The 16832-nt window shown below is 52.9% G+C and overlaps 1 protein-coding gene across 3 annotated transcripts in view; it reads right to left on the reverse strand.

Moving 5' to 3' along the window:
- THOC5 (THO complex 5) overlaps positions 1-16832 on the reverse strand; it is a 435920-nt gene that overhangs the window by 306120 nt on the left and 112968 nt on the right. For all 3 annotated transcript variants that reach the window (XM_029619746.1, XM_029619745.1, XM_029619747.1), the window contains exon 6: positions 14998-15144. In XM_029619746.1, the coding sequence (XP_029475606.1) occupies positions 14998-15144 (147 nt within the window). The remainder of the gene's footprint in view (positions 1-14997; positions 15145-16832) is intronic.

Consider the following 16832-nt stretch of genomic DNA (forward strand, 5'->3'; position numbering starts at 1 on the left):
GGGAAATTGTAAAAAATATATGATTTTAATTAATAGAAATTCTATTTATCGGTAGTTTTAAAATATTCTTTTATTAGTATGGTTTTACTATTATAACTGATGCTTTATGTTTCTTGATTTTATTTGTTTTATATGAGGAAAGGAAAATTAGTTTCTTACCTGATAATTTTCGTTCCTGTAGTACCAAGGATCAGTCCAGGACACCTGGGTTGTGACTCCGCACCAGTAGATAGAGACAGAGACAGAGCAAGATCTGTCGGACTTGGCTATATATAGCCACGTGCCTCACCCAGCCCCTCAGTCTTACGTAATGTCAAAGTAGAACAAGCTAAATAACTAACCCCAAAGGGTCCCAATTCAAAAACCCCAACAGGAACCAGGCTCCTCAACCGGAGAAGCAAACCAAGGAAAACCAGAAATTACATATCAGATTAGGTGAACAATCAAATAGCGAGCGGACTCTCCATTACTTCAGAAACACGGGTGGGATCCTGGACTGATCCTTGGTACTACAGGAACAAAAATTATCAGGTAAGAAACTAATTTTCCTTTCCCTGTACGTACCAGGATCAGTCCAGGACACCTGGGATGTACCAGAGCCAAATTACCGAGTGTGGGAACCAGAGAGTCCCGCTCGGAGCACACTCTCTCCAAAACCCCTAGAATCAATGGCCTGAACATCTAACCGATAATGCCTAGTGAAAGTGTGCAGCGACTTCCAGGTAGCCGCCCTGCAAATCTCTTGAGGCAAGACCTGCGAGGACTCTGCTCATGAAGTCGCGTGCGATCATGTAGAGTGAGTCCTAAGACCCACGGGCACCGGCTTACCCCGTACCACATATGCCGAACCGATGGCCTCCTTGAGCCAACGAGTGATTGTAGTCCGGGAAGCCGCCCCACCTCTTCTCGGACCTGAAAATAGAACAAAGAGGTGATCGGAAATCCTGAAAGGATTAGTGACTTCCAGGTAGCGAAGGAGGACCCTCCGCACATCTAGCTTCCGCAGTTCCCTGGATTTCGGATCAGACAAGTCTGTAACCGGGAAAGCAGGCAGATCAATCGATTGATTTAAATGAAACGCCGACACAACTTTTGGTAAGAAAGAAGGAACTGTCCGCAAAGAAACCCCTGACTCAGAGATCCTCAGGAACGGTTCCCTACAGGACAACGCCTGTAACTCCGATACTCGCCTCGCCGGGGCGATCGCAACTAGGAACACCGTCTTCAACGTGAGATCCTTGAGTGTCGACCGCTTGATGGGCTCAAAAGGCAACGAGCACAAGACGGAAAGTACCCAGTTGAGATTCCAAGACGGGCAAGGATGGCGCAATGGAGGACGCAAATGCTTAGCCCCTCTAAGAAAACGCGCTATATCCGGGTGTAGTGCCAGAGACACCCCATGTACCTTGCCCCTCAGGCATCCCAGTGCCGCCACTTGAACCCGTAACGTGCTACACGAGAGACCCTTAGCAAGGCCAGCCTGAAGAAATGCTAGGATATCGGGGACGGAAGCCGAGATAGGATCCAGGCTACGCTCTACACACCAGTCGTCAAAGACCTCCCAGACCCGGACATAAGCCAAGAACGTGGACTGCTTCCTGGCCCGCAGCAACGTGGAAACCACCGCATCCAAATACCCTTTTCTCTTCAGACGCTGCATCTCAAAAGCCATGCCGCGAGACAAAAGTTATCCGCATCCTCCAAACAAACGGGGCCTTGACGGAGGAGCCCTGGAAACCCCTGAAAACGAAGGGGAGCATCCACCGAAAGTTGGATGAGATCCGCGAACCATGGGCGTCGCGGCCACTCCGGCGCCACCATGATCACAGTGGACGAGTGCAGCTCTATGCGCCGAAGCACCTTGCCTATGAGCGGCCACGGAGGGAACACATACAGCAACACGTCCGGCCAAGGAAGAACCAACGCGTCGACGCCCTCGGCCCCTCATTCCCGCCTTTGGCTGTAAAATCGTGGGGCCTTCGTGTTCTGGAACGTGGCCATCAGGTCCATGTGTGGCGTCCCCCACCTTTCGCTGATAACACGAAAAGCATCCTGTGCCAGTTCCCATTCGCCGGGATCCAAGTGATGACGACTGAGGAAGTCCGCCTGAACATTGTCAACTCCGACGATGTGAGACGCCGCGAAGCTGCTGAGGTGGCGCTCCACCCAGCTCATCAAGCGCTGCGCCTACTGCGCCACTTGTGGACTTTTTGTCCCGCCCTGGCGATTGATGTAGGCGACGGTGGTAGCATTGTCTGATAACACTCGGACCGCCTGTCCCCGAATCAGGGGAAGAAAGGAGCGCAGCTCCAGGCTTACCGCTCTGGTTTCCAGGCGATTGATATTCCACTGAGATTGAGCCAAGGACCACCGGCCCTGCACTGACCTGCCCAGACAAACCGCTCCCCAGCTGGAGAGACTGGCATCCGTAGTGACCACTGTCCAGTCGGGCACGAGCAGAGACATTCCACACGTTAAGTGATCCACTTCCAGCCACCACTGCAGACTGACTCTCGCTTGAGCCGTGAGCGGCAGTGGAAGATGGAACTCCTCAGACACTGGCTTCCAACGGGAAAGCAATGCTTATTGCAACAGATGCAGGTGGGCGAAAGCCCAGGGCACCAAAGCAAGCGTCGAGGCCATAGAGCCCAAAACAGTCAGATAATCGCAAACCAGTGGGAGCCGAAGCGACAACAAGCGGCGCACCTGACTCTGAAGCTTGCAAACCCGCACCCTGGAAAGAAACACCTTGCCCTGCTTGGTGTCGAACCGGGCGCCCAGGTACTCCAAAGACTGGGTGGGAACCAGATGACTCTTGCCGAGATTGACCACCCAGCCCAGGGAGCGCAACAGATGGAGGACCCTGACTATCGTTTGCCGACATCGACTCTCGGACTTGGCCCGAATCAGCCAATCGTCTAAGTAGGGGTGCACCAGAAACCCCTCCCGTCGGAGCTGAGACGCTACCACTACCATTACCTTCGTGAATGTGCGGGGAGCCGTAGCTAGACTGAAGGGAAGGGCCCTGAATTGGTAGTGCCTGCCCAGAATGCAAAACCTGAGGAACCATTGATAAAACGGTTGAATGCCAATATGGAAGTACGCTTCCGTGAGGTCCAGGGACGCTAGAAACTCGCCCGGGCGGACCGAGGCTATTACGGACCGAATCGTCTCCATTTTGAAACGGGGAATGCGAAGACATCTGTTTACCCCATTTAGATCCAAGATTGGCCGTGACGTGCCGTCCTTCTTTGGTACAATGAAATAAATGGAGTAACGGCCCTCGCCTCGTTGGCCGGGAGGTACTGGAAGTACTGCCCCCAAGCATTCCAGGCGCCGCAGAGTACCCTCCACGGCTTCACACTTCCGTGGACACTTGCAGGGGGACACCAGGAACTTGTCTGTGGGCGTCCTTGCAAAATCTAACGCGTAGCCTCTTCTTATCACACTGAGGACCCACTGATCCGATGTTATTTTGGCCCATTCCTCGTAAAACAATTCCAGCCGAGCTCCTACGTTTGGGACGAGCGACTGGAGCTGATGCGAGGTATGGACCGGCCGCCTTTCATTGGAAGGGCTTGGACCCCGAACCCCCCCCCCCCCCGGGGCCCCCCCTTGCCTACCGAACCGTTTCCCTCGAAAGGACTGCGGCCAGGAAGAGGATCAGGAAGAACCCGCACGGTAGGAGGGACCGGAGGACCTCTGGGGCCGAGATTTCCTGTTCCCCCGGAACCTGGACCTACTAGAAAAAGAAGATAGAGTCCGAAACCTATCTTCAGGTAGCTTAAAGGCACTGTTTTCCCCGAGGGACATCAGATCATCTAACTCCTTGCCGAACAACAACTTGCCCTTGAACGGTAGCACCCCGAGGTGAGCCTTGGACAACCCATCCGCCACCCAGTTGCGGAGCCAAAGGAGACGCCGCACCGAAACCATGGATCTGGCTGAAGTGCGAAGGAGGTCACATAGAGCATCAGCGCTATAAGCTATCGCCACCTCCAGACGGTCGGCCTGCGTGGCTTCTTCCTGTGATAGGTCAGCACTGGCCTGGAGAACCTGGGCCCAGCGCAGGCTCGCCCTCATGGCGAAGTTACTACAGATGGCCGTTCGGACCTCCAAGGCCGATACCTCGAAAATCTTCTTCAGCTGCAGCTCAAGCTTCCTGTCTTGTATGTCCCTGAGGGCCGTGGCCCCTGTGACCGGAATTGTCGACCTCTTCATCACCGCCGACACTGCCGTATCCACCCTCGGCAACCGGAGAAGCTCCAGGGCATCCTCTGGCAGTGGGTAAAGCTTATCCATGGCCTTGCTGTCCTTCAGACCCAGCTCTGGCGTATCCCACTCACGGAACAAGATATCGGATGCCGCAAAGTGGAACGGGAAAGCCACGGCTGGTCCGGTGAGACCCAGGAGCACCGGATCCATGTTTGCGTCAGGCCGAGATACCACCGGAGGTGCTTCCACCCCCAGCTCCTGGAGGATAGCCGGTACGAGGGGGACCAGCTCATCCCTCCAAAATAGACGGACCACCTTAGGGTCATCGCTGTCGGCCTGCGCGCCTTTGCCAGTCCCGGGCTGAGAGGAACTGTCCCCCGTAGCCCCATCGACCCCCCCCCCCCCGGGGGCTCTTCGGCCAAATCTTCCTCGTCCTGTGACGAGGAATCCGAATCCGTGTCCTGCGGCACGCCTCAAGGGACGCTTTTCCCTAGGGGGTGCGAGGGTTCTTCTGGAAACCGCTCCGGATTTCCTCCTCCGGGATCCGGAGCCTCCTCCGGATCCCTTGGCACGAGATTTTCCCTTTCCGTGCTTGCGGCCCTTGTACCTTAGGACTTTGTGCAATAAAAGCGCAAAGTCCAAGGAAAAGGAGGAGTCCGACTCCGAGAAATCACTTCCGCTGGCCTCCACCGGTGAGTCAGCCCCCCCCCCCCCCGAGGGTGCCCGTTGCGGGGAAAGCGCGGGAGGCATGCCGCCATCTGCCGCGGCCTCCCGCAAAATTTCCCGGGCTGACCCCAAAATGGCCGCCACTCCCGTGCTGACAGGGAAGAGATCTGCAGGCCCATCTGCAGCCTTCCCTGCACGCGGCGGCGATCGCGCCGACCGGGACCAGCCCTCCCGACCGGCCCCGGACGGTCCCTCACCGCTGGCCACACACGCAGAACAAAGCCCGTGGCGCGGCAGGCCGACCCTCGTGGCATCCGGCGGGACCGCAAGTCAGAAGAAAGAACCTGAAATTAAATTAATTTAAAAATAAAAACCCGCGCTAAACAGCCCCCCCCCCCCCCCCCGGCGAAGAGAGCCCGCGAAGAACGGAGAGCTGGTGCAACAAAAATAAAGGAAACCTTTTTTTTTTTTTTCTTACTGACTTGGTGCTGTCCTCAGTCCTGAGGCCTGAGCTCCTGCGGGGGTGAGTGAACCGGGCTCCCCGGTGTCACCCCCAACGCTGCTACTAGCAAGCCGGGTCCTCGACCCTAGCAGCGGCCTCTACCAGGAGGGGATGGTCCCCTCAGAACCTTCAGACCCCCCTGGGAGGCAGGACAGCCGGAGGATCTTCCTGCTGCTGTTCCCCAACAGCAAAATCTATCTTCCTCTTTTTTTTTTTTTTTTTAAACTTACAAGAAAACACTAAAGAAAACTAAGCCTAACTACCTACCAGGCCTCGCCAGAGGCTGTGACTGCACCTGCACCATCTACTGGAGACAGAGTAAGACTGAGGGGCTGAGTGAGGCACGTGGCTATATATAGCCAAGTCCGACAGATCTTACTCTGTCTCCATCTACTAGTGCGGCGTCACAACCCAGGTGTCCTGGACTGATCCTGGTACGTACAGGGAATGGTGGTTCTCTTTTTCCATTGTTATACACAGAGTCTGGCTTCTTGGGGTTTCCATTTCAGTTTTTGTCTAATTTGTGCTCCTTTATTTTGTACTCTGTATTTGGTGAGGGTCTGTCTCTGCTCTGTGTGTGTGAGACCATGATGAAAGATTCTGCTAGCATAGAGATCTATAGCAATCAGGTTTGTTTTGTTTCCTCCTCTGCCGTTGAAGCAGAGCGCTATGCTGGATATGCATTGAAAGTGAAGTATGCATTGAAAGCCAACTATCAACAAATACTGAATAAGCCTAATAATTGGTAATACCTATAGCCTATGAACTCTCCGTTAATTTTACAAACTCTTACCCACCCATGTTTGTTTTTTTTGTTTGTTTTTTTAATTTGGAGATGGCAGCCCTCCATCCTTCCGCTCCGTGAAGGTAGAACACCAACCACTGGCCACTGGCATCCCGCTCCGTGAATGCCTCTGTGGCTACTGCCGCTCCGTGCAGTGTTTTGCTGCCTCCTCTTTATACGTGTCCTCTAGACCTGATGGATCCACAGTGTTTATCCCATGCCCCTTTGAAGTCCTTCACAGTTTTGGACTTCACCACTTCCTCGGGAAGGACAAATTATCACTTACAACATATATATCATATTTGCATACACTATTGTGGTGCAAACAAGGAAACCCGCAAAAGAAACTTGGAATCCATATGGTATCAGGCCTATTGTAAAGTATGTTAGGGTAGGCACTTGGCCTTCAGCCAGCCATAAATCTACAATTACAATATACTAAACCTCCCAAACCAAAACACTAACTGCCAGCATTCAAACAGTAAGAACCCTAACCCATGGAAATGCAAAACTGCAAATATAGCTCCAGTCCTTAAAGCTCCAATTCACATCCTATTAGGAAAACAAAATAAGTTAGGTTGTTATAAATCGCTGCAAAACTACACAGTAGCAGAATACCTCACTTTCGTCACTCACGCAGAGCACAGATAGACACTCGCCAATTACAGAATAGAGAGACCAAAAAGTACAAACAGAAATTGTCACACAAAAACTGAACCAGAAATCAATGGAAAAAAATCACCATTCCTCATAAAACAAGCAATACAAGCTTCTAGATATGCTCAGTAAGTAGGGAGTCCAATGTTGAGATTACTACCTGATAATCTCCTTTTCCTTAGTGTAGACAGATGGACTCAGAACGAATGGGATAGTATCCGCGTGCTAGCAGTTGGGTATATATATATCCCCACAGGAAGCGTAGCAACTTAGTAATCTTCCTTGCAAAAGCTGTTATGGACGTGTGTACTGACGCTCAGTGAAAAGTGAAACAGGATTCCCCTGACTGATTGATAGTAGCTGGAGACCGCCAGCATTCACAACCGGAAGGCGTTTGACACCTGGTATAGTGTACGCTCTTATGTAAACAAATGACATGGCTTACCTTGAATCGGTGAAACCCATGTACACAGGCAGCTGGGCGGGATGCTGAGTCCCATCTGTCTACACTAAGGAAAAGGAGATTATCAGGTAGTAATCTCAACATTTCCTGGCGTGTAGCCAGATGGACTCAGAACGAATGGGATGTACAAAAGCTTTACTCCCAGCCTGGGCGGGAGGCTGCCTGAGGACCGCGTAGGACTGCCCTCGCAAATGCCGAGTCCTCCCTGGCCTGGACATCCAGACGGTAGAACCTGGAGAAGGTATGGAGGGAGGACCACGTCGCCGCTTTACAGATTTCTGCAGGCGACAGCATCCTGGATTCTGCCCAAGATGCCGCTTGTACTCTGGTAGAATGAGCCTTGACTTGTAGAGGCGGAGACTTCCCGGCCTCCACGTAAGCTGCTCTGATAACTTCTTTAATCCAGTGGGCGATGGTGGGCCGCGAGGCCACTTCACCTTGCTTCCTCCCGCTGTGCAGGACGAACAGATGGACCGTCTTTCGTAGTTCTTGTGTCACTTCCAGATATCTGGGCAGCAATCTGCCAATGTCGAGATGGCGTAATAAACGCCTTTCTTCAGATTTCTTCAAACCCGCCGTGGTGGGCAAGGATATGGTTTGGTTAAGATGAAACTGTGAAACCACTTTAGGTAGAAAGGAGGGAACCGTACGAAGATAGATAGCCTCAGGAGTGATTCTGAGAAAGGGATCACGGCAGGACAGTGCTTGTAACTCTGAGATGCGCCGTGCTGAACACACCGCCAATAGGAACACCATCTTCAAGGTTAGAGAACGGAGAGACAGTCCCCGAAGGGGTCTGAAGGTGGATCCCGCGAGGAAATCCAAAACAAGATTGAGGTTCCATAAGGGCACAGGCCACTTTAGTGGCGGACGAATATGCTTGACTCCTTGCAGGAAGCGAGAAACATCTGGGTGCTTGGCGATGGTCTTGCCATCCCTCCTGGGACCATAGCAAGACAGCGCAGCCACCTGAACTTTGATGGAGCTGAGGGAGAGACCCTTCTGAAGTCCATCCTGCAGGAAATCCAACACAATAGGGATTGTGGTCGCATGTGGATTGGTGCCGTGAGTGTCGCACCATGCTTCAAATACTCTCCAGATCCTTACATAGGTGAGGGACGTGGAAAACTTACGAGCTCGGAGGAGTGTATCTATCACGGGCTCCGAGTAACCTCTTTTCTTCAGTCTAGCCCTCTCAATGGCCAGACCGCAATAGAGAATTGAGCTGGATCCTTGTGGAGGATGGGACCTTGACGTAGAAGGTCCCAGAGAGGAGGCAGGGGAAGAGGCTCCCCTGCCAGTAGTCTTCTCATGTCCGCGTACCAGGGTCTTCTTGGCCAGTCTGGTGCCACTAGAAGAACTAGGCCCCGGTGTTTCTGAATCTTGCGGATGATGGCGCCCAGCAGAGGCCATGGAGGAAAGGCGTATAGCAGAGTCCCTGGAGGCCACGGCTGGACCAGGGCATCGATTCCGTGTGAGAACGGGTCGAGCTTGCGGCTGAAGTATCTGGGTACTTGAGCATTGAACTTGTCCGCCAGTAAATCCATGTCCGGAATCCCCCAGTGATCCACAATCATCTGGAAAGGCTGTGGGTGACAGCTGCCACTCTCCCGGATTTAGGCTCTCTCTGCTGAGGAAGTCTGCTGTGGTATTGTCCTTCCCGGCAATGTGGACGGCGGAGATGTCCTGAAGATTCGCCTCTGCCCAAGCCATCAGTGGGGCGATCTCCAGAGATACTTGTCTGCTTCTGGTTCCACCCTGATGGTTGATGTATGCCACCGTGGTGGCGTTGTCGGACATCACTCTGACTGCTCTGTTCTTCAGTCTGTGAACAAATCGAAGGCATGCCAATCGGACTGCCCGGGCCTCTAGACGGTTGATGTTCCACGCTGACTCTTCTCTGTTCCACCGCCCTTGTGCGGTGAGTTCTTCGCAGTGTGCTCCCCAGCCGCTCAGGCTGGCATCTGTGGTGAGCAAGGTCCACGTGGGTGATGACATCTTCGACCCCCTGCTCATGTGGTTGGACTGCAACCACCACCGCAACTGGGTTCGCACTCTGGCCGGCAGATGAAGGTGCGTGGAATAGTTCCATAGACGGGGGCTCCAGCGAGAGAGCAGGGAGTGTTGTAGAGGTCTCATATGGGCCCTCGCCCAAGGTACCACTTCCAGGGTGGATGCCATGAGACCAAGAACCTGCAGATAATCCCAGGCTATGGGCCGACTGGCTCCCATCAAATACTGGATACGCTGCTGAAGTTTCAACTTTCTCTTGGTAGTGAGACTGTGTCTGCCCGGGTGTCAAACTGTACTCCCAGGTATTCCAGCGACTGGGAAGGCTGTAGGCAGCTCTTGCTGAGGTTGATTACCCAGCCCAAGCTTTCCAGAAGGGCAATCACTCTGTCGGTTGTCCGAAGGCTCTCCTCTCGAGATTTCGCCCTGATCAGCCAGTCGTCTAGGTAGGGATGGACCAGAATTCCTTCCCGCCTGAGTGCCGCTGCTACCACTGCGACCACCTTGGTGAACGTCCGTGGTGACGTGGCCAACCCGAAGGGCAGAGCCCGAAACTGGAAGTGGCATCCTAGAACCTTGAAGCGTAGGTAGCGCTGATGATCCGGATGGATCGGGATATGCAGGTATGCCTCTGACAGGTCTAATGCCGTGAGGAATTCTCCTGGCTGTACTGCGGCCTTGACGGAGCGCAGAGTCTCCATGCGAAACCTCGGTACCCGTAAGTATCGATTGACAGACTTGAGGTCCAGCACAGGCCGAAAGGTGCCCCCCCTTTCTTGGGTACTATGAAATAAATGGAATAGTGTCCAGAATTCACTTCCCAGGCAGATACTGGGATGATGGCTTTCAAGGACAGGAGCCTTGCCAGGGTAGTTTCCAATGCTGCCTTCCTGTGTATGGGACATGAAGATTCCACAAACTTGTCCGGAGGGAGATGATGGAAGTCCAGTTAATATCCCTCCCGGATAATGGCGAGGACCCACTGGTCCGACGTGATCTCGACCCATCTGGGGTAGAAGAGGGTTAACCTGCCCCCTATGGCTCCGTTTCCCAGATGAATCGGCGGATTCTCATTGAAAGGCGCGGCCGGGACCCGAGCCCGGGCCTGCTCCCCTCTTGCGCTGCTTGGTCCGAAAGGACTGATTCCTGGCCTGAGGATGTGGTGCCTGGTAGCGACCCCTGTAAGGAACAAAGCGCTGTGAACTCCTGCCCCTGGAGGACCTTGGAAAGGCGCGCTGGCCCCTTCTGAACCGATCTTCCGGCAGTCTAGGCACTGGAGAGGCACCCCATGTACTGGCCAGTTTATCAAGGCCGCTGCCAAAGAGCCCTTAAAGGGCAATCTGGTGAGGCGTGTCTTTGAAGGCGCATCAGCTGACCATCTCCGGATCCAGAGCTGCCTCCTGGCGGCTACGGAGGATTTATTTATTTATTTAGCAGTTTTTTATACCGACCTTCATAGTAGATAACCATATCGGATCGGTTTACATTTTAACAAAGGGTAAAACTGAGGTAACAATTCTGGTAAATAATAGATAAAGGAAAAGGAATAAGTCAAAGTTACAATCAACAAGGTATGGAAAACTTGGAGGCTTAAAGACAAGCTGGAAGGAAGATAGAGGCAGGTAGAATAAATATAACATGAAATCCCCTTAGCTGTTGTCCGAACCAGGTCTGATGCAGCATCCATGAGGAACGAAAGAGCGGACTCCATGTCAGCTGCTGGAGCGTTGTTCCTAACCTGTGACAAACAGGCACGCGTCACCACTGTGCAGCAGGTCGCGATTCGCAAAGATAGAGCCGCCACGTCAAAGGTCTGTTTCAGAATGGCGTCCAGTCGCCGGTCATGAGGCTCCTTGAGGGCCGTCCCCCCTTCAACTGGAATGGTAGTGCACTTGACCACAGCACTAATCAAGGCGTCCACCTGAGGGCACGCCAGCAGGTCCTGGATAGCCGGTGCCAATGGGTACATGCCCGTTAGGGCCCGGCCCCCTTTGAATGCGGCCGCTGGTGCCGCCCATTCTAAATCTATCAGTTGTTGTGCCGCTTGCAAGAATGGAAAATGGCGGGCTGTAGGACGAAGACCTTCCAGCAGGGGGTACCGTAGCGCTGGGACCTGTAATATCCAATTCCGCCAGACACTGAGACACTAGGTCGGAGAGATCCTCCTTAGGGAAGAACCGCCTCATGGTTCTATATGGCTCAATCCCTGGGGGAAGTTCCCCCTCGTCCGGGAGTTCGGACTCGTCCGGTGAAACCTCCTGGTCTGATTTATCCGGACTGTCCAGCGGCGGGAGGACCCGCTCACGATAAGGGCGTGAGGGTCCAGGAACAGGATCCCCATTAGCTGCCACCGCAGCGGCAGCCGCAGCCACCGCAGGGCCTGGACGGGAAGCCGTTTGCATTTGTACAAAAGCATGAATCCCCTTAAAGAGATCCACCCAGGAAATTGAAGCAGCCTCTAATCGCCGGGGTACAAGATCCCCCGGGATTCCTGATTGGTCGAGACTGCCCGCTAAATCCGGGGTAGCCCCTGGGGAACTGTCAGCAAATCGTGGCTGAGACCGGTCCTGGCCTGAGGGTCCCACGGCCTCCTCACATTGGGCACATAGGGAGTCTGGCTCTTCACTGTGCGTGGCTCTAAGCTGGCATGCAGAGCAGAGGCCAAGGGCTTTAATGCCTGAGGCAGGCGGCGCCGCCGCTGAAGACGCTGCGGCGTTCTGATCCATTATAGAAACATAGAAACATAGAAATGACGGCAGAAGAAGACCAAATGGCCCATCCAGTCTGCCCAGCAAGCTTCCCTCATTTCTTCTCTCATACTTATCTGTTTCTCTTAGCTCTTGGTTCTAATTCCCTTCCACCCCCACCATTAATGTAGAGAGCGGTGATGGAGCTGCATCCAAGTGAAATATCTAGCTTGAGTAGTTAGAGGTAGTAGGGGTAGTAACCGCCGCAATAAGCAAGCTACACCCATGCTTATTTGTTTTTACCCAGATTATGTTATACAGCCCTTATTGGTTGTTTATCTTCTCCCCTGCCGTTGAAGCAGGGAGCTATGCTGGATATGCGTGAGGTATCAGTTTTTTTCTTCTCCCCTGCCGTTGAAGCAGAGAGCTATGCTGGATATGCATTGAAAGTGAAGTATCAGGCACATTTGGTTTGGGGTAGTAACCGCCGTAACAAGCCAGCTACTCCCCGCTTTGTGAGTGTGAATCCTTTTTTCTTCTCCCCTGCCGTTTAAGCAGAGAGCTCTGCTGGATGTGTGAAGTAACAGTTTTTCTTTTCCCCTGCTGTTGAAGCAGAGAACTATGCTGGATATGCATTGAAGTGAAGTATAAGAATGGAGTGATCAAGCTAGTTGAAAGGCATCAGGAATAGAGGAAGGTGGAGGTAGTAATTTGGATATTTGGTTTGGGGTAGTAACCGCCGTAACAAGCCAGCTACTCCCGTCTTTGTGAGTGCAAATCCTTTTTTCCACATTTCCTCTTGCTGTTGAATCTTAGAGTGATGTTGGAGTCACAGTAACCATGTGTATGTTTATTGACTAAGGGTATTGTCTCCAGGCAGTAGCCATCATTCTGGCGAGTCACCCACTCTTCATTGGCGGCCTCTTGACTTTATGGATCCACAGTGTTTATCCCACGCCACTTTGAAGTCCTTCACAGTTCTGGTCTTCACCACTTCCTCCGGAAGGGCATTCCAGGCATCCACCACCCTCTCCGTGAAGAAATACTTCCTGACATTGGTTCTGAATCTTCCTCCCTGGAGCTTCAAATCGTGACCCCTGGTTCTGCTGATTTTTTTCTTATGGTAAAGGTTTGTCGTTGCCTTTGGATCATTAAAACCTTTCAAGTATCTGAAAGTCTGTATCATATCACCTCTGCTCCTCCTTTCCTCCAGGGTGTACATATTTAGATTCTTCAATCTCTCCTCGTACGTCATGCGATGAAGATCCTCCACCTTCCTGGTCGCCCTTCTCTGTACCGCTTCCATCTTGTCTTTGTCTTTTTGTAGATACGGTCTCCAGAACTGAACACAGTACTCCAGGTGAGGCCTCACCAAGGACCTGTACAAGGGAATAATCACTTCCCTTTTCTTACTCGATATTCCTCTCTCTATGCAGCCCAGCATTCTTCTGGCTTTTGCTATCGCCTTGTCGCATTGTTTCGCAGACTTCATATCATTAGACACTATCACCCCAAGGTCCCTCTCCTGCTCCGTGCACGTCAGCCTTTCCCCCCCCATCGAATACAGTTCATTCGGATTTCCGCTCCCCATATGCATGACTGCGCTGAATGCTTAATAGAACAGGCGCACAATAATTATAATATGCGGCAGCAATATTCGCTTAATCCAACAGGCGCACAATAATAATAATATGCGGCAGCAATATGCGCTTAATTCAACAGGCGCACAATAATAACAATAAGCAGCAGCAATATGTGCAATATGCTCTCAGCAATAGGCGGCCATGAAAACAGCTCAATTGTATGCAATATGCACTCTGCAATATGCAGTTAGCAATACACGCTCAGTGGCATTCAATATGCTCACAGCAATAAGGCAATATACGCACAAGGAGGAATAGAGCCGCGCCTATTACGGGCGCTCAATACCTGAACAAGGCCCACAAAATGGCGCCCTCCACGGCGTGCCACGCCGCCGATCCTCTGCTCCTCGGAGACCAGAAATAAGAGATGTACGCCTTACCTGATCCGCGGCGCTTCCCGGCTGGAACCCGAGCGGTCTCCGGCTGCGGGGGGAGAGGGCAAGTACCTTCACCGCCGCGTTTGAGGATATGCACCCGCTGCCTTGTCCACGCCAGGACTGAGGCGCCTCGAATGCCTCACCCGAACCTCGCCCGGGGGCTGTGTCCCTGCTGCGATTCGGCCACCGGACCGAGGACTTACACCTCCGGGGTGATCACGGAAATCACCCCGGGAAACTCAACTGGGGGAGGGACCTTAGGGTATCACCGCAGGAGTGCGGGGCTCGATGCTGTAGAAGTTTTAGTAAGTAGAAAAAGAAAGAAAAAGTAGATTTGGAAACACGCTCAGCGAGCGTGCAGGCTCTCCAAACTGCTTTGGAGACGGAAATTACTAAGTTGCTACGCTTCCTGTGGGGATATATATACCCCGTGCTGATGTCAGATCCGTCTCCAACTGCTAGCACGCGGATACTATCCCATTCGTTCTGAGTCCATCTGGCTACACGACAGGAAATGGAAATTTAGAAGGGGGGGTGCAGTTGTTGCCAGCAGTGGTTGAATTTTGGGGGGCCCATGGCTCCCCCTTTCCGCTGCCTATGCATCAAGACCATATGATGCCTGTTCCCACCCAAGAAACAATCCGAGAAATCCTTGAACTGGAACTTGCATTTCAATACACATCACTATATCCTATACTTGAGTTGGCACAGTATTTCAAAATCATGTGGCAATGCCCACCTCCTCTACCTACTAAAATATATGAATTCAAGAAAGCAAGAAATAAGTGTAGGGTATTTCTGAGGGAGTCCGAGATTATAGGGCTGAGCAGTTGTGTAGATGGGCAGACTAGATAGGTGCATGAAGGCAGAAAAAGGCCATCCGGCCTATGTAGCACTGGAATAAGAGAAAGAGAATCAACTGTTGTGTGAGAAAGCAGAGCATCAAGAAAGGACAGCAGCTTCCAAGGCTCAGCACAGCTTGCCATACTTTACCTTTTTCGCTGCTCCAGTTCCCAGTCCAAACGAGCCAGGGTTTGCTGGTGGGGATCTCCGATTGTGAATTCAGGTTTGCTGATCTCAACAGGAGCTTCTTGATAGAACTCCTCCACACTTACCAGGTCAATCTCCTCATGCTTTGACCTGCAGAAAAGTAAGGAAGAAGTGAATCAAACCTAGACAAGCAGGAAAATCCCTCCATTGTCTCAGGTACAAACTTACAGGTCAATCCAGTACCGAGCAGTAGGAAGAGCTGCGTTAGTGCCTGGCGCACCCGCGGTTGCCGCACGCACAGTGCAGCTCACCTACCGCTCGATCCTGTATGTAAATAGCTTGCAAATGCAAGCTGCATCTAAGAAGCGTCCGTGAAGCGTTAGGCCCGCGCAACCCATTTTACTGTATAGAGCGCCTATACAGTAACCTGGGTGCGCGGGCCTAACGCTTCACGGACACACTGGTATCTGTCATTTCAAATGTCATTTGAAATGACAGATACCAGGAAGTGGCCAGTTCTCCGACGCTCGGGATTGTCAGCCCTCTCCCCTCCTCCCGAAGCAAGGCACGAAAAGCAGCCTTGCTCCTGGAGGAGGGGAGACAGGACTGGCAGTGTAAAGCAAAAAAAAAAAGTAGCAAGAGCCAGGGGGGAGAGGACGGGCAATCCTACGCTTGGGATTGCCAGTCCCCCCTCCCAAAGCAGGGCGCGAAAAGCAGCCTTGCTCTGGGAGGAGGGGAGGGGGGACTGGCAGTGTAAAGCGATGAAGCGACTTACTTTTTGCAGCCCCCTCCGGACATCGGCGAGGACGACCGCGGCTCCCCTCTCCTGCCTCCAGCTGCCCGCGAAGATGGACGCCTGCACGGGTGAAAGCGGCCCCTGTTCGTGCAATTGGGCCGCTCAAGACGTGACGTCACATGCCATGACATCACGCCTTGAGCGGCCCAATTGCACGAACAGGGGCCGCTTTCACCCGTGCAGGCGTCCATCTTCGCGGGCAGCTGGAGGCAGGAGAGGGGAGCCGCGGTCGTCCTCGCCGATGTCCGGAGGGGGCTGCAAAAAGTAAGTCCGCTTCATCGCTTTACACTGCCAGTCCCCCCTCCCCTCCTCCGGGAGCAAGGCTGCTTTTCGCGCCCTGCTTCGGGAGGAGGGGAGGGGGCACTGGCAGTCCCGAGCGTAGGATTGCCTGTCCTCGCCCCTCTCTCTCTTTTTGGCGTCCATCATCGCAGGCAGCTGGAGGCAGGGGAGGGGAGCCGCGGTCGTCCTCTCCGATGTCCAGAGGGGGGCTGCTGCTCTCCTCGCTGCTTCGGGAGGAGGGGAGAGGACTGGGGCTGCCCCGGAGACCAGCACCCATGGATGCGGCCAGGGCAGGAGAGCGGGGGCTGGGGGAAAGTTTGCCACCTACCCTTACCCCTGTCTCTAACGCAGGAGTAAGGATAGGCGGTAAGTTAGCAGGTTAAACGCGCAGCAAAACGGCAGGGAAAGAGAGCAATAGTCGGGGCGCGCGTTACTGGATGGTAGGGAATAGCTAATTCGATCGTTTACATGCAATATACATGTCGCATGCGGAAGGGGTTGCGCAGGGATTTTAGGACGCGGTAGGAGTAGGTTAAAGGGGATAGTGTATCGCGGGTTGGACTAACGCGGCCAAAAAGTGAGTAGAAAGCCGGTTAGGAGCAGGGTAACCGTGGCCGCCCTTTACTGTATTGAGCTGTTAGATTGTAAGCCCTCTAGGGATAGGGAAATACCTACAGTACATGAATGTAATCTGCTTTGAAGTGCAAAAAGCAGAATATAAAAAATCTAAATAAATAAATAAATCTAAATAAATTTCAACACT

This window comes from Rhinatrema bivittatum, chromosome 11, assembly GCF_901001135.1.
Source record: "Rhinatrema bivittatum chromosome 11, aRhiBiv1.1, whole genome shotgun sequence".
NCBI lineage: Eukaryota > Metazoa > Chordata > Amphibia > Gymnophiona > Rhinatrematidae > Rhinatrema > Rhinatrema bivittatum.